The sequence below is a fragment of the Erythrolamprus reginae genome, chromosome 1 (assembly GCF_031021105.1).
Source record: "Erythrolamprus reginae isolate rEryReg1 chromosome 1, rEryReg1.hap1, whole genome shotgun sequence".
NCBI classification, from domain to species: Eukaryota; Metazoa; Chordata; class Lepidosauria; order Squamata; family Dipsadidae; genus Erythrolamprus; species Erythrolamprus reginae.
Genome location: NC_091950.1, coordinates 96,173,283 through 96,192,372, shown reverse-complemented (window position 1 = coordinate 96,192,372; position 19,090 = coordinate 96,173,283). Strand labels below are relative to the sequence as shown.

General features: G+C 35.8%; 1 protein-coding gene across 8 annotated transcripts in view; it reads right to left on the bottom strand.

The window, feature by feature from the left end:
- Positions 1-19,090, bottom strand: part of PHF21A (PHD finger protein 21A) — a 135,356-nt gene that overhangs the window by 20,264 nt on the left and 96,002 nt on the right. For 4 of the 8 annotated variants that reach the window (XM_070760365.1, XM_070760339.1, XM_070760374.1 and 1 more), the window contains exons 6-10: positions 12,398-12,583; positions 7,651-7,902; positions 6,415-6,501; positions 4,293-4,592; positions 2,554-2,652 (exon numbers count right to left, since the gene is read on the bottom strand). In XM_070760365.1, the coding sequence (XP_070616466.1) occupies positions 2,554-2,652; positions 4,293-4,592; positions 6,415-6,501; positions 7,651-7,902; positions 12,398-12,583 (924 nt within the window). Of the gene's footprint in view, positions 1-2,553; positions 2,653-4,292; positions 4,593-6,414; positions 6,505-7,650; positions 7,903-12,397; positions 12,584-19,090 lie in introns of all 8 variants that reach the window. The other 4 variants (XM_070760356.1, XM_070760312.1, XM_070760320.1 and 1 more) reach the window with 1 other exon arrangement.

Below are 19,090 nucleotides of genomic sequence, written 5' to 3'. Positions count from 1 at the left end.
GTAAAATATGTTACAATTTTAATTATAGTATATTTTACATCCATTTTGGGAATAAAGTAACAAGTAACTCATTTTCTCCTAGTTTATCCTAAGCTGGGATAAAATGAATATAAATATGTAAACCATAAGAAAAAAATTCAAAAATTAGAGTTCATATGAATGATGCTTTTTAAAAAATTAATAAAAGTGTCACCATCAGAAATGTGTAGGAATTAACTCCAGAGTAGCATACTACATCGTTCTTAAAATGTTGGGTTTGAATGTGGTTGAATCTTTGTGGTATTAAGTCCCTAATAAAAGACATTCAAAATAACCTCATGTAATTCCTGGCAAATCACGAATTGTTAATAGATTATTTTAAAGGCATTCTTTAAAAAGTATTAATTTAAAGGCTTTGAGTATATATTTGTTTACTTATTTATTTGATAAATGCATAAGACATCTTCCTTTCAGGAACTCAAAAAAATATACAGAGTTCCCCTTTCTCTAATATTCCCCCCATGATAATCCTGTGAGATAGACTAGACAAGATAATTACTAGGTCAAACTGAGGGGGGACAAATAGCACCTGTTTTACCCACTACAGATTCTCTGCATTGTGAAGAATATGCCTGGCAATTTCCCTTACTCTCTTACCCAGGGATACTGAGATACAACTGAATGATGCCATTTCCTGCTTTCCATGGTGACTGGGGTGACTGTGTGTTATTGACACAGGACATACAGTAGCATACCACTGATTTTTCAGCCCTTTGATCTGATAGTTAAATAACTTGATAGAAGTTGTGCAGAGAATTTGTAGCAGAACATGGCGGTAACTGTTAAATACTGGTGAAAATAGTAAAGAAAACTTCTTTTATTAAATCCATCATGTCCTCAACTAATTGTCCACTGTGCCCCACCCCATCTCCAACCACAATAAAGCTTACTGTCATCTCTTGCAATTCACAGAAGATCCGAGTGACACATTGGCTAGATACTTTAAGAATTGATTCGTTATACTAATAAAGAATCAATTCAAAGACTCAGAATGCATACATTTCTTCAATCCACATTGACATCTGGTGAATTAGTATCTTTGCGAAAATTTTACAATAGTTTCCCTCAACAATTGTGATATGATATACCCCCAAATTATTCACAAAATTCAAGGATTTTTTAAAATACAATTTATCAAAAAACTGGCATTTTAAAACTTTAAATCCCTTGCTGAAACTTTAATAATAACATTAAGAATATTCCACCACCATAGAACTGTCAGAGGCCTCTTGAATACATTTTTAACAAATCTTCAAATATACTGCATATCCAATCTAGAAAAATAGATAACTACTTTTGAAATTTTCTGAGTTGTCCCATATATTTAAATAAGGTTTTGATGAATTAATCTCCTCTAAACATTATGAGACACATTTAACATCTTTTTAAAATTGAGACAGCTGAGTCTTTTTATATTCTTTCTTTCTTTCTTTCTTTCTTTCTTTCTTTCTTTCTTTCTTTCTTTCTTTCTTTCTTTCTTTCTTTCTTATAATTTATATTCTCCAAAAAAGTAAGGTTCAAATTGGGGGAAATAACAAATATTTTTGTTATAAATGTAAATATTTTATTTATACTTGCCATTTAGTCTCTTTTGGCAGATTACATTATTTTTGTACTTCTCAGTTAGAGAAATGTATAATTAATACTGAAATCCTTAATATGATCTTAATCCCTTTCCAGCTGAATTTTCAAAAGCTAAAATTAAATGTACAAGCACTTTTATCCACCATTTCTAAATTGGTATCATTCCATAAAACCCTTCTTTCTTTCTTTCTTTCTTTCTTTCTTTCTTTCTTTCTTTCTTTCTTTCCCTCCCTCCATTCTTCCTTCCTTCCCTCCCTCCCCTTCTTCCCTTACTTACTTAACCAACCAACATGTACATGTCACTCCAGAGAAAGTATTAATATAATATTAAAAACAAAAATAAGTATCCTTTTTTATAAGATCAAATTTGAATATCCTTCTCAATAACATGCAAATAAATCTGGCTGCCTTTAATACTTAAAAATATACCTCATATTACCTTCTTTTTAAAAAATTAAAATGTATGGTTATATAAACCATACTTAAAATACCATGGCTACTGCCACAAAGTTATTATTTTCTCAATAATACAAATAGAATTCTGCAAAATAAGAAGCTTCATTTTCATATGTAATTAGATTTCAAAGAAAGAACATTGGGGTCTGACCATTTTATTAAAAAGTCATAAGAAGCTTAATGATCTATTCAAAATATCTAGTTGGAATAGGGACATCTCTCTTAAATTTGTAATCTAATCTTGAAATTTTCACATTTATTCTTCCCCATACATTCATAAGTATTTTCACTTTTCTGTTAGTATTACTGTTAATCCGAATTATACCATCAATTGCATTAATATATATCTCAAAAGCATTATGGAAAAAGTATTCCCAGATACTTATGAGATTTCAAACAATAAACAAAAGCCAAGTTAAAATCTGGCAATATATTAGATTAGTTTCCAGAAAATAATATTTTAACTATTGGTACCTGTGGGTTTTCTTCGCGTTTTGGCTTGGGAGGTGCAGGAGAGGTAACAGTACGAATCTCTGTTGGCTTCTCCTCTGTTTCTACTTGGGGCTTGACTGTCTGAAATAGAAATAACTGAATATATACTCCTCGATTTAACATAAAACAAAACCAAAAAAGCAATGCCAAAATCACAATAATGATGAGACTCAATTATGTGAAAATATCCCAAATAATACTTAATTTTTCAGAAGACCATGCCCCCACCACCCTGCTCCCCAAATTCCAACGCTTAAGTAAAAGACCTGGGAAGCAGAAGTATAGATGAGTTGGTATTTTAAAGAATGATCTCCCTGAAAAGCTTGCTTAGACACCATTTTGTTAGGAACAGGCACTCTGCACTCTATGCTTTAGTATTAACATGAAATGTGCCTGAAAATTAGTTCTCCATGATTCCTGAAAAAGTGGGTTTTCCTGAAGTATACATAGTATATGGCAGAATCCTTTGCATCATAAGTTCCTCCACAATGGCACAATAATTATGACATGGTTGTGAAGTCATAAATCTGTTCCAAGAAGACAAAGCTCATCTCAGCATGCTATATGAGCAATATGTGGAATATAGATATGGATTGGTTTGTACTTAATAATAAGCCACATTGTGGTTTGTTTCTTTTTGTTTTCATATGCCATACAAACTAATGTGCTATAGATTTTTCAATAAAATATAGTTAAAAACTGGCTTATATTATGGGTGAATATTGGCTATGTCTGAAACATTTGTTGGAACTGTAGTTTATTTTAATGGTCTAGTCTATTCTGGCATGACTGTGAAACAGCATTGGAAACATTTGGCGCCATTTATTGAGTAAGTCAATCATGGTTAAGGTTATTAAGAATATATATTTCAAGTGTCGGTTAGAATTCAGTTTGATTTGTTGGTTCAAAATAGAAGGCAACACTTCTCCTTCCTTTCTGTGCAAATCAGAGTGCTAATTTGGTATATACTGTGAATTAATATATGCATATGTTGCACCTTCCTAAAAGAGACAAAAAATGGATCATTTTCCTCATACATCAATGGACAATTTGTCAAACTTAAAAGCAATTTTTCACAATTCAAATTAGCAAGCTTCAAAATCAGGTTTAAAAAGACGTGTTGCCAGGAAAATGATGACTCCTTCTGTTATGGTAGGGCAGGGGTCAGCAACTCGCAGCTCTAGAGCCGCATGTGGTTCTTTCATCCCACTACTGTGGCTTTCTGTCACTGGTTGGCACCACAATTTTGCGAGGAGCTTCTGGTTGGGGGGGAGAAGCAGGGCATACCAGGGGGGAGCAAAGGACAGGTTTTCCGGTTGGCTCACAATTGATAGGACTTTCAGTTAGGATAGGTAGAGGAAAAAGGATGCTGCGCTAGCAGGAGAATCTATTATGGGGAAAGTGGACTTCCAATCGGCTCCAGAATTGAATGGGGGGCTTCTGGTTAGGAACTTTGTGGCTCTTTGAATGTTTAAGCTTGCTGACCCCTGTGTTAAGGCAATGTTCTTTCAACTGTCCAGGTTGTAAAGTATTTAAACACCTTTGTATACCAATGATAAATTAAAGATTGTTGCAAAATTGTTATCTCATTTTGAAGTCAGATTAATTAGAAATGTTAGCAAAATAATGGAAACTTATTTTTGCTGAAAATGAAATTTTTCAAGGCAAATGAAAATAGTTCTGGCAAACAGACCGATCAAACAACATTCCTCTAGCTGTACCTGCTTCTCAACATTTGGTTTGCTGATCTGTAGAGTCTGAGGTCCAGCAAGCCTGGCACCTGGGGCTGCTATAACAATGCTGGTGAGTTGTGCCATTGGAAAAGTTTTGGCTATGGTTGCTGTTTGCCCATTCACAACACGAACTGGGTGTATGGAATTCTGTGTAGAGGGTAAGGAGGTGGGGGTGAACTTTGTGGTCAACATCACAGGCCTCTGAATAAGTTGAGGAGCAGCAAGCATAGGAGGAGGTGGAGCTGGGGCTATAGGTATGTTATTCTGAGCAACTGGTTTTGGTCGAACCTAGAGAGAGAGACAGACAGACAGAGGTATCAGACTATTTCCTACAAATATGACATAGCATGCAACAGTATTTGTATTACATTGAAATACACATCAGCACAAAGCTACTTAATTTGAAATCTGTCTCAGATTCTAAATATAATGGTACTAAAAACTTCCTTGCCTCTGCATCAGGAAACTTCACATACTTAACTTGACTGCAAAAAATATGACTTCAGTAACCGAGTAGTCGAAGCGTGGAACTCATTACTGAACTCCCTAATGTCATCCCCAAACCCCCAAACTTTACCCTTGCATTATCCACGGTTGACCTATCCAGATTCCTAAGAGGTCAGTAAGGGGTGAGTACAAGTGCACTAGAGTGCCTTCCGTCCCCTGTCCTATTGCTCTCCTATATCTCCTATATCTTTCTTCTATTCCTATATCTCTTCTTCTATTTTTTCATTGATATGTTCTATTACTATATTTTCTTTTCTATTATTTCTTAGATTAGCACGGTCATGTGATTTTTCAAGTCCTGATATGATAGCATAGAATATAATGAATTTCTAGTACTATATTCTTTAAGAATATTAACAGTAAAATTGAATTATCTATGCAAAATAAATATAAATTAAATGCAGCTGCCTTTATATTAACTATCTCTGCTGAGAAAATGTATACATTTTTAAGTTATTATTTTAAATGTTGAATCTAAATATTACGATGTTTTTTTAATATAATCTTGACTTTATGCTTCAGAGATGGAAAACTGGTTCGCTAAAAAGAAGGGAATGGAGCTGAAGGTGACAAATGTAACATCACTGAGGTATAAGAACCACGTAGTGAAAGAAACTAGTAGACATTCAAAGCACTGCATGTAAGTTGTTACAAGTATGGCTACCACTTGTGGGATGCAAAATTCAGGATAACCATTACATTGCATTAAAACAATAAGAAAAGTCTAACTTTCTGCTGCAATCTAATGATCATCTAGATTTCTATACTACTCTTGTATATTTTGCCTTCAATAGTTGGAGAGAATTTATTTCAGAAAATTATTTGCTCAACCAATCTTTCAATGGCAAATTTGATCCTTTGTAGAAAACAATAAGAGAAATTTGCACTAGTTAAACTACAAACAAACTCATCACCATGTCAACAACTAGGTGACAAAGACTTTATTGGTATACTTTAGTATAATGAAAAGAAACAAAATTAAAAGCTCAGAATAAATACCGAGAAGCAACTGGGTGCAATTGGGTACAGCCCAGCAACAAAAATTTAACCCCATTCGCAGCCTCAGCTAACTTCCTGACCTCCAAGCCTGGGAGAACTGCCAGATCTTAAAGGGTTTTTGAATGGCAGCAAGGTTAGGGACAAAGTGATCTTGGATAGAAAGGATAGGTTCTGAGCCGGAAAAGGCGAAGTTCTGGTCCCACCAGGTGACATTTTAATTGACAAGGCCGGAAGCATACCTCTCTTGCCAGCTCTGGTGAAACATGTAGAAACAATTGGAACAAAAACACTATTCAAAAATGGAGCTTTAATATTAAAAGGAACTCACTGGGCAGAATTTATTGCTAGCTACCATGCCTGGACTGCAAGAATCCAACTCAACAATAAATTGTACTGGTAGTTATAATGCTAATGCTCACTGCTGTCATCTAATAATCTGAATGGCCCTCCTGATCATTCAGATTTTTGCGACTTGGATTTGACAGCCCCTAATTCTTATTGAATGTGTGAAATATCTAATGCTGTCTTTTTAAAACCGCAAATCAAAGTCATAGCTGAGTTTTACACAGTTTGGTTAGTTGCCCTCTATTCTGAACAGACTCACCTGTGGAAGAAAATTTGGACGAGGAGTAAGTCTGGGAGGAGGGATGAACTGTGGCACTTTGATAGGCTGAGGAGCTGTAGCTTGAACCTGCTAAACAACAGGAGTGAGCTCAGGTGGCGATGAAACTAAAGCAGCTTTAAGCAAAGTATAGGTACGATGAATTATTTTAAATTTATATAATGGTAGCCAGTCTTTCCATAATAAACCGAACCTGTCTTTTTTACTTAGTATAAAACTAGCCTTTTTGCTTGTTTCATAAATACATAAACCTGTTATCACGTAAGACCATCTGAATCTTTTGAATTTTTATACATTACAGGTTGTTCTACAATAATTAGAATATAATATCAGTCTTGTTACCCATTCAAATGGTATTTCACAAGAAGTTTAACTATGTTAAGAAGTATCTCAAAGCATTGCTTTGCCGAATGAGCTATTCTCCTAATTACCAGGAACACATAGGAAATAATTTATTATTAGAATACTAGGGTCGTAAGTAGATTTACTTACAGCTGTATCTCCGGATTAATTCTCAAATGTTAACATTCAGATGGCTCATATATTTAACAGTACACTGATAATTATTATTATCTTTCTAATCCAAATTGTATTTGTTGAAATAGCTGACTTCACATTCAAAATTAAATTTTACATTTTAATAGGTTTCAACTGTTTGACATTTTGTCAACTGATCCTTGATTGTAATATTGCTTGTAATTGTTATAGAGTGAAAAAATGCTGGCAAGAACTCATTGTGCAAGGTACCATTTTATGGACCCAGTAGCAGTAATATTTAATGAAGTTAAACAAATCTTGATGGATTGTTTTTTTCGCAAGCAATGAAATTGAAAAAATAAACTATGTCAGAAGTTATACTATTCAAATAAAGAGTCTCCAAGCATAAACTTTTACAATCAAGATTAAGGAATCTGTGTCATTTCAGCAAGGAGATTAAGAATTATTCAGAAACAATTTAACATCTTATTATTGGAACATATGTTAAGAACACAATTGTGTAATACTGTAACGATATTAACCAGCATTAAAATAGTAATTAAAATTGAAAATTTCTAAAATAAGTGTGGTATCTAATTGTAATTTAAGCAAAGCATCAGAATATAATATATATTCTCTAAAATATATATAAATAATACACTCTATTATCTAGTATACATAACTTCATATTATGCTTATTATGAAAAATGGTTCAAGCGCTGAGTTACCCAGCTTGCTTACCAATGTGACTGTATTTTTTGCCACTATTTGCACTGCCTCTGTTCCTGGACCGGTGACTTTATTTGTTGTCTGGAGGTTGACAGGCGTGTTCTGTGCATCAGTGCTAAGGACAGTTTTCTGGCTGCTATTGATGGCAGTCACCATGGCAATTGTAGGTCTTTGACCCACAACAGAGGCAGGCATGGTTGCTGTTGCTTTCAGAACAAGAGGTAGTGTCTTAGTGGTGATCATAGAAGCTGTAGTTACAGTTTTCTAAGAGAAACAGAAAACACAGTTTTTCTGGAAGACTGCCCACCGAGAAAAATTTATTATTCAGAATTGTGAGGAAATAGAAGCAAAACAGCACAATGGGGAAATTATGGAAAATTTAAACACTGATATCCTTCCCCTGGAATCAATACATTTATTAATACTTCATAACAAATCTCATATATACTTGACAACTACTCATGCAGAAATACTAGGTCATGATTTGATCAGAGTTAATGGACAATGCAATTTTTGTATGCATCCTTCAATGTTTGTCTTTCGGCTCCTTGGAATGTATCCTTATCATAACTCTAGACTTTTGGAAAGGCGTGCCTCTTCTTAACAATTTATATTAGTAATATCCAGAATGTTCCGTGCACAAGCTATCCTTGAAGACAGGATTAACCCATACATGGCTGCTATGTCAACTATGAGGGAGAAGGGAGGGGTGAGCTGTGTCTTTCTTTCTCTATCTTACTCTCTAACTTTTTGGACTATTCTTGAAAGAAAATCCAGAAATAACCAAAATGTTGCACATTGCAGGTTATTCTGAAGTGTGATATGTCTAGGACAATCCAGCCAAGCATTCATGGCACATAATTTCTAATTTGTGCAAACCTTTACCTTACGTGCTTAATGCAATAAATATAGATGTGAATATGTACAGTATATGGAAATGTCACTCTATCTGTAGAATGTCATAAAACTGTATTTGTTTAGAAACAATTTTTGGTTCAAGTAGACAAAGGTTAATAGGTGAAATTTAGTCCAGACAAGAAATTCCCAAAATTAAAAGAACATTATATGACTTTTGGAAACTCCCAGTCATTGAAAATTGAAAAGCAGTTACAAATATCATATGATAATGTGCACTGGCAAAGTATTTTTTATCTTAGAAGAAGTTTCAAAGTAAGTATCTAGTATTAGATTTATTGCTGCTGTATTATATTTTCAATTGGGATAGGATTATTTTATCAGAAAGAAGCATATCCTCTGTTAAAGTTCTGAAGTTCACAGACAGTACAATTGTCACTGGCCTCATTCAAGACAGTGATGAGTTTACACACAGATGGGAGGTTGAACAACTGGCCCTGTGGTTCAGCCATAACAATCTGAAGCTAAATAGTGGATTTTAGGAGGAACCCTTCTATTTTAACCCTTTCATATGCTATGTTACAATAAACTAGAACTGGGACCTTCAAGATTTCTTCACCTATACAGTGGTACCTCAAGATACAAACCCCTTGTCTTACGAACAACTCAAGATACGAACCCGGGGTTCAGAAAAAATTTGCCTCTTCTTACGAACTTTTTTCGTCTTACGAACGCCAAACCCGAACTTCCGGGTTTGGTGTTCGGAGGCTACTGGGAAGCCGCACGGCTGTTTTAAAAGGTGACAGCCGGGCTGGGGGGCTTCCCAGCAGCCTCCGAACGCCGAACGCGGAAGTTCGGGTTTGGCGTTCGGCTTCAGGAGGCTGCTGGGAAGCCCCCCAGCCCGGCTGTCACCTTTTAAAACAGCCGCGCGGCTTCCCAGCAGCCTCCGAACGTTTCAGAAAAAATTTGCCTCTTCTTACGAACTTTTTTCGTGTTACAAACGCCAAACCTGAACTTCCGGGTTTGGCGTTCGGAAGCTGCTGGGAAGCCGTGCGGCAGTTTTAAAAGGTGACAGCCGGGTTGGGGGGCTTCCCAGCAGCCTCCCGAAGCTGAACGCCAAACCCGAACTTCCATGTTTGGCGTTCGGAGGCTGCTGGGAAGCCCCCCAGCCCGGCTGTCACCTTTTAAAACAGCCGCGCGGCTTCCCAGCAACCTCTGAACGCCGAACCCGGAAGTTTGGGTTTGGCGTTTGGCTTCGGGAGGCTGCTGGAAAGCCGCACGGCTGTTTTAAAAGGTGGCAGCCAGGCTGGGGGGCTTCCCAGCAACCCCCCGAACCCGGAAGTTTGGCAAAAGTTGAAATAACACTTCAACATTTTAACATCAGCAAACTATGAATTTTCAGTATGGTCACAGTACTACAATTAAGAATTTTACAAATATTATAATTTGTTATCACTAGTGTTTCTTTCTAGCTCCTTTTCATAATTGTGCACATCTTTAAAATCCTCTAAGATTCTTTTCTAAGGCTACACCATGTTTTGAAAGAACTAATTTAATTCTTCCAAATGATTGGACTTGACAGTTTTAAAGAATAATTTTCGAAGTTCTATGTTGTATCAGAATTAAGTCCATATGCAATTTAGATAACAATGTAATATTTGGGATTTTGATTAATTTAATTTTTCTCTTATTAAACAAATAGGTTTATAAGTTTAAAACTTTTTTAAAAGGCCTGCAACTGAATAATAGTAGAAAAAAGTGTAGCAATTTTAAGGCAATTTCACTAGAGGGCTCTTTAGTTTTAAATATCATCTTGTTTAAGCAGCATATTAGCTGCAAGTTAAACTATAAAACAGAGTAAAGTTATTACAATTGTAATCTTTTAATCATCACAGTTTCTAGCTAATATAAATTATGTAATATTATTCAAAATGAACTTAATCAATACAATTTCTGTATGTTTTACTTAATGTCAATTACTTTCAACAGCACATTAATCAAAACAGTCAGAAAATAAATTTTCTGCAATTAAAATTTCAAACCTGAAGATGGTCTAACCAGTTAAATGTCTACTTCATAAGAAAGGATTTCTAGAATTAAAATTTATGAATTGAATAGTATTTTTTCTTGGTTTACCAGCAGTGTTTGTATAATTTGACTATTTTTTCCCAGTAATTTAAAGGGACAACGATATCTATCTATCTATCTATCTATCTATCTATCTATCTATCTATCTATCTATCTATCTATCCATCCATCCATTCATTCGACTTCTATGCTGCCCAATCTCAAAGGACTCAGGGCGGCTTACAAGATATGCTGTTATCAAAGGAATAATTACCATAAATTCTAGTCCTGCCTTAGCCATGAAAGCCAATTGGGTGATTTTGGGCCAGTCACTCTCTTTCAGTGCAATTCACCTCAAAAGGTTGTTGTTGTGGGGGAAATGGAGAAGAAAATTGTGTTGGATATGTTTACTGCCTTGAGTTGATAATAATAATAAAGGTGGGTTATGACTAAATAATTTTTTCCCCCAACTGGAGTTGGCCAACAGTCAAAAACAGTCTTTCTATTTTACTAATGGCAGTGGTAATTGCACATAGGGCTACTGATATTTGCAGTTGTACTTCCTTACTCTCTTTACTACTACTTGCAATACATCACAGTCATTGGGGGGGAAATTGAGGTTCAATTTGTTACCTTTTACTATGACTAGTTGGACAGCAAAATAATTTTTAGTCAAGCATTGTTTTTAGTATTCTAAATTATTATGTTAATTTGGTAAGAATAGAGAATATTAATCCAAAAATACTTTGTATCATTACACCATCACTATAATGTATTATTTTTACCAAGCTCTTTAGTTCCAAGGTACATGTACTTGAGGATAGAAATGCATTTACTTCCTGTTGGCATATTCTTCTCAGATTTTATTACACAATAAATTGCCAAAAATGTTTCTTTATGAAAAATCTTAATTTACTTTATCTTGTTCACAAAGCTGCCTTCACCAATTTGACTAGAATTCATACATAAAATTTGTTCTAGTCTTATTGTAATTCAGTCCAAAACTGAATTTCAAGAGAAGAAATATTTGACTTTATTGCCTATATAAAATAAGTGTCAGAGTATGCAATGAGAAAATGTAATCCTCAGTTTGAGAAGTTAGGCAGTATGAAATGCGTTAACATTTTATTAAAAATGAACTTAAAGGTCAGAATTATTCATTATCTCCACTATTTACGCACACAATCTTTTATTGGACAAGACAAAAGAAACTGCTTTCCGCTATGTTATTTATAGTCACTTTTGGAGAAAACATTTCTCCACCATTTATGAATGGCAATTAACATCATTTAACCTATAAACTGTAGAGGTTTTCCTGACCAATAGCAACAAGAAGCTTTTTCATGCAGAGATTACTTTTCCAAAAGCAGTTGTTAAGACTGATGGGTAAGTACTTCGGTTTATATATTTTAGATTTATTAGAAAATATATGGTTGATTATCAGTTGATATCATAATATTATTCTGCATGTACCTCTTTATTTACAAACAATTAATAATACATTATCCCTGTAGTTTAATTGCCATTCACTGTAATAAATAACCTGAACTGATCAAAGTTCAAGATCCCTGGATGTCATCTGGAATAAAACCAAATAGAAACAAGATGAGCATTAGTCAAGGGTAGAGAGGAAAATGGCAAAGACAGAAGATAAGTACCTTTGTTTTTACTTAAAGATTACCCGATCTTATAAATATTCATTCATTCCTATTCAGATCAAAATGATTTAGTTTCTAGTAAATGTTAGTCGCTAGACTAACCTTGATTTTATACAGAGATGAATTTCAGCCTAAGAAATAGCTTTCCAAAATCATAGTAACTATTCCAAACCCTTTACCTGTGATCCAAGCAGGTTTGGAGAGGGTGCTGTGATCTGCTGCTGTGGCTGCTGCAGTTGCTGCTGTAGAGGCTGTGATGTTTGTATTTTATTTTCTGTCTGTGACAATGGCTGTATTTGAAACTTGCTATCAGGCTGTTCTTGCTTTACCATTAAATTCTTTCGGAGTTGTTCAACTACTCTTTTCTAGCAAAAGAATAAGAGCAAACAAAAATAGCATCATATACTTTTTTGCATTACATTAAAATACATTTCAAGAATTATTTTTCAAAAACAAATAGAAATAATGTAACCGGTTATAAAATGAACCTTGCTTTAAGGTTCTATATTAAATAGTCAGTTTTGTATTAATCTTAATAAAATTGTGAATTTTGTTAACAATGAGTTTTAAGTTCTGCTTCATTTTAATTATTATTACATATATGTGTATGTGTATTTATATTTAATGGTATTAAATATAATGTTTCTTTTTATCACCGTTTGTTAAACTCACTGTAAGCTATAAAACATTTGATTACATAAATTTCATATCAAATAAAGAAAGCAAATTCATATTTTGAAAATTGCTGACAATGTCAAAACAGCAAATTTATACAAGGATAACATATCACTAAAATCAGAAGTTGTAGGCAATTCAACGAAGGCGCCCCTCCCACAGGAACTATTGCTCGTTCACAGTTCAGATAAAAATGTGGAGTCAAATGAGGACATTAATCATTCAAATCTTTCACAAACTTTTATAACAAATTATGTATGTGCTATAAGCAACAACAATCTTGCATTATCAAAATATTTAAATCCTGCATATGCTCTGTGCATTGCTAATATAAAAGAATGATCTTCCCCAGTCTGGGTGATCTCCAATCCTATAATCAAAACTATTCATGGTGTTCCTGATGTTTATTTCACCAAGCCTTTTCCACATGCATAGAAGTGATGCATGTTTTAAACTGTACCACATTTTTTGGAATTCAATTATTTCTGTCCTTTTTAAGCTTGAAGAATATATTTAAATAATACCCGTACCATTAACATTTCCACTGATTTTGTTAGCCCGTTATTCATACATGCCTATGTAGGTCATTTGTGGTATTCTGATACAATTTACCGTTCTTATAATTCATTTCACCCAAACTTTTGTTTATCTGATGGTAAGACTTTAAATATCTTACAGTAATTCTTATAAGCCAATAGACACATGGAAATTTTAGAACCTTGGCACTTATTTTTATCGACTCAAGTTCTAAATGTATTTGCCCAGAGATCAGGACAATGAAGTTCCATATTCTTTATTTAGGCATTCAAATACTGATGCATTATTTACTGTTTCTTTCTGAAGTACAAAATGATGTGTCAGCAAGTGTAGGCAAGAACAGAAGGATCATTTGCAGGAAGCAGAATACCATCAGGAAAATAACAGAACAGAAGCCAATTATACATGCCAAACTGTTACTCTAATTATTCACAGCAGAAGAATATATGTTAGTTTATCTGGCTAGAGAACTGGCAAGAGATGCTAGGCTTGAAGATTCCCAAACTAGGTTGCAATAAAAAGAATAAATCAATCAGAAGAGAAAAGTTAGGAAGAACAAAAGTCAAGTATCCTGTTTCAATTTTACAATTCTTCCCAGCTGTCTTGTTCAAGAAATTTGTTGATTAAGGAAATCCAAGAATGAAATTTCTGTAAGCTTTCAAAATTCTTTGAAAGTAGGCTTTACCTACAACATGTGAGAAAAAGGATGTTGCTCTTCATTGCTCTTTTTGCCTTCGCTAGAAAACTTTGGCAAAATACACATCCTACCACCTTCCATTTATAAAAGATCAGCTACACAAAGGCAAAATTTGAGTTTATTTTAATTACTTCATAAAATTAACGTAGTTATGCAATAAGTTCATAATAATAATAATAATAATTATTATTATTATTATTATTATTATTTATTAGATTTGTATGCCGCCCCTCTCTGAAGTACAGTGTTTGTGTATACTGTATACTGTATGTATAATGAGCCTGGTGGTACAGTGGTTAGAATGTAGTATTGCAAGCTATCTCTGTCCATTGACACAAGTTCGTTCATGAGTAGCTAAAGATTGACTCAGTCTTCCATCCTTCTGAGGTCAGTAAAATGAGGACCCAGATTGTTGGGGGAAATATGCTGACTCTGTAAACCACTTAGAGAGTCTTGTAAAGCACTGTGAAAATAATATACAAGTCTAAGTGCTATTGCTATATATACAGTATTGTCACAGAAGTGAGTACACCTCCCCCACATTTTGTAGATACTTATGTATATCTTTTCATGTGACAATACCGATAAAATGACACTTGGCTACAATATAAAGTAGTGAGTATACAGCTTGAATAACAGTGTAAATGTGCTGTCCCCTCTACTAATGGGATCTGGAGATTCTGCTCAGGCTCTGTGGCTACATTGTAATAGTGTGTATCCGCCGCCAACGGGCCAGACCCTGGCGCTTGAAGGTGCCACTGACACAGAATCTCATTCACAAAAAGAGGAGAAGCTGCAAAAACCTTGGTTTCCGCAGTGGCTTCCTCAAATAGACAATCCCTCGACCCGGAGGTATTGAGTAAAGGTTGCAGAAGGTAAAGGCCTGCCAGTGGATGGAGGTCCACATGACCCCACCAATCAACATCTGGAATATTAAGGCTCGGACTGTCCATAGACAGTTACAGGGCAGTCATGGATGGTCATAAACCAGCTGACTGGTATCAATAGGATGACCACGTGAGATTGAGGCCTCAGTGTGGCTGGACTTGGTGCAAATTTTCTCCAAGGCCTTGTCTCTGTGGGACTTGTCCCTCTGAGTAGCCCTGGAGGCTTTGGTCTGGGAAAGACTCTCAGAGGGAGGCAGACTGTACATCCTGTCCTGTCTGGCAGAGGCTTGGGAGTAGCCCAACTCTTCCACAGGGCCTGATGGATTGTGGGTTTTCTTTTGCCTTTTGGTGGATTGGGGCTTTGAAGACTTAGTCTGCCCATGTCATTCGCCGTTCTGTTAGCCTTAGGAGCAGATGACCTGGAAAATGGCCAGCGCCTCATGTAACATCTTTGGAGGATTCAAAATGGGGGCTACCTTGTCACTTGTCCCTTTATGGAATCAAAATGGCCACTGCTTTACCAAGTGGTTTAGCCCTCCAACAAGATAGCCACTGTCACACAGAGACCATCATGGCACTTTAAAATGTCTGACTCCAGTCAAGGAGGGGCATGATTGTTGTCACAAATGGCAGGAATGACTACGGACAGTGGGGACCCACTATGGCTAGTTCAGAGAGGCAGAGTGCACGCTGGCAGTTCAAATTATGATCAGCTGTAAGGCGCAAGCTTGTTAAGCCTGCCAGAACTCTGAGGCCAGACCCACAATACCTGTGAGCAGCTGGATATTTGAAAGGTTGGGGCTAGAAGCTGCAAAGGTAAATTGGGAAGGAAATCTCCCCCCCCCCCCTCTTTGATTGTTAGGTGGCCCTCAGCTGAAAGTTCAGCAATGGGAAGTGTCTAGAGCTGAAGCTCTGAGCTGCCTTCAACCTCAGTGATTCCAAACAATATTGAGAGGAGTCAGCTGAGGGAAAATTCTCAAATATCATAATCTTGACTCCATAGCAAGGTGAAGATGATATCACAAGAAGGGAGATTGAAAAAAATATGTCCTGTCAGACCAAGGACTGAGTCAAAGAGGGGGAAATGAAGGCAGAGGCGGAGATCTACAGTTTGACAGACTCGGTCATCATTGGCTGAATGGACAGTGTCATCCCATTCTTGGATGTTGGCTTCACCGACTATGGAGAACAGCTACTTGGGTCCCATTAGGACATTATCACTTAGAGATGTACTCACTTTTGTTGCCATCAGTTTAGACATTAATGGCTGTGGTGTTGCGTTATTTTGAGGGGACAGCACATTTACATTGTTATACACGCTATATGCTCACTACTTTACATTGTAGCTAAGTGTCATTTTTTCAGTGTTGTCATATGAAAAGATATATTTAAAATATTTATAAAATGTGAGGGGGTATACTCACTTCTGTGACATACTGTATACAGAGAGTTTATTGATGGTCATTAGGAATTTTAACTTTCTGAACTTTTATTCCAAGGAAACTAAATAATTTTATAATGATTAGAACTTTTAAAAGTGATATTGCTTTCATTCATCTTCTATTTCAGCAATTAACAATATAATTGATGTCAGAAAAGAGTATTATAGGAATACTATAAAATAAGTGTCTGCAACACTATACTGTATAGTACAAGTAGGACTGGCCCAACAAATCAGATCAACTTGGAAATGTATTAATCCGACATTATTATGTGGTCTGAGGAACTGAAGCCAGAAAGCAAGGTGCATCAGTGGTAGTGCTAAGACTCTGGAACAACTTTCCTGTCAGAGATAAGGATGCCCCCCTCCTTGTTGATATACAGGATTAGCAAAAGAAGAATTTGGAGAGTGTTCCCCTGATTTCATTATGCCATCTTTAACTTTTATTTTAATTGTTTGGGTAATTTGATTGCTACTCCCTTGATGCAAAGTTAGCATAGTGATGTTTTAACTGGTTTTATAGGCTAGAGTAGGATAGACATATGTGAAATAAAAATACATAAATAATTTAATGCAAACATACTGGTCATCTGGTATAGATGTCCTACAAAAAGTCTTCAACCCAGGTCAAAAATGAATTTCAGAAATTCAAGGATTTTGAGGTACAAGCAGAAAATATCCTTTAAGTCAAACTCAATTCCTATAACTACATAAACAGAAGCTTGGTCATTCCATCCAGTCTTCTTGGCATCATTGCTCTTAATAAAGTAATTCTATTTGCCTATGGGTTTGACTGAATCTATTACATGTTTCTAATGCAAATGTGTGTCCTATTTTACCTTTTGAGGAGGATGTATTTACAATCTCAGTTTCAGGTATTTTTGTTTCTAGTTTTATTCAAGCTGTTGCTTATATGTATTTGTTGTTATGCTCTTTAGGTTGTGTTTGTCTCTTGTAAGCCACCCAGAATCATGTCAATGAAAAAAGCAGTCATACAAATCAAAATAAATAAAGGGTAGTACTGCATTCTTTGTAATCCTGTATGTAATATTTTTCCAGGAGTATCAGTCCATTTTTTAATTTACCCAGCTACATAGGATCCATTTCCTCTAATATGTCTTTGATATATTGTAAATCACATCAATTTCTGTTTTGGTAAGCATTTCCACTTTCAATCTCTTTTTTCTCAGCTGAAGCTTCACCACACCACCTGTCTATAACATTCTGCCATCTACTCATCCAACTCCATTTAGGATCATTCAGACCTTCCTTAAAGCTGAGCTCGATGCAATTATACTTTGGCTTTGGATGCAGAAAATATACTTGAGTCAGGTGACACAACCATGATTTATAATGATCAAAGAATAATAATTATATCCTAAGAAAATTAATAATTGTGCATAATAGCTAAGGAATATAGCAGAGCTATCCTGAATGCATTCATATATTTACACAACTGCTCATTCTACACTGTAGTGGTTCTCACCTTTTCTAATGCTGTGACCCCTTAATGCAGGTTTTCATGTTGTGGTGACCCCCAGCGTCAATTCTCCCAACAGAGCTTTAAGCTGATTGGCAGGAAGGTCAGAGGGACACCCCTGATTGGTTGGATTGTAAAAGGCGCCAGAATAGAAAATTTTTCCAAAGCGCCAGAATAGAAATTTGCCGCACGAATCCCAGCAACCGGTTAGGTCCCACAGAGTGGGCCTTCTCTGGGTCCCGTCAACTAAACAATGTCGTCTGGCGGGACCCAGGGGAAGAGCCTTCTCTGTGGTGGCTCTGACCCTCTGGAACCAGCTCCCCCCTGAGATTAGCATTGCCCCCATCCTCCTTGCCTTTCGTAAACTCCTTAAAACTCACCTCTGCCGTCAGGCATGGGGGAATTGAAACATCTCCCCCTTGCCCATGTTGTTTTGGTGTATGATTGATTGTGTGCTTGTTTATATATATTGGGGTTGCTTTTATGAATTTTTTAATCTAAAACTGTAATTAGATTGGTAAATATTAGATTTCTCACTATGTACTGTTTTTGCCATTGTTGCAAGCCGCCCCGAGTCTGCGGAGAGGGGCGGCATATAAATCCAATAAATCTAATCTAATCTAATCATTTCCCATGGTCTTTGGTGACCCTGTGAAATGGCTGTTTGACCCCTAAAGGGGTCCCGACTCCCAGCTTGAGAACCACTGTATTGAGCGCTTAATGACTGTTTTCATTTATATTTTTTATTTAGAAGGACTTAACATATTTTTTATCCTATTCACTTTTTGTCAACAGAGCCATTTTTGCAGGTAGTCCTTCAGCACTAAACAAGACTGAATACAACTCTACCCCCCCCATAAATAAACCATTCCTGAATTAGAAAGTTCAGTTAAAGTATCCTTTATAGAAAAAATGAAGAGAATAAAATAGTATGTAGTAGAATACCATTTTGAAAAATTGCCTTGATTCTCAAAGGCTGCTAATCTTATGATTAAGCATTACATTCTGTTCAGTGGTATTCATGGGGGGAGGGCTTTAACTCCTGAGGAGTGGCAGTTGTCACACGTTACCGTTTCCACTAATACCTAATCTACAAGGTCATGGACACCATATCTTGGAAGACTGAATGCGTTCTCAGCTAGAACTGTCACAACA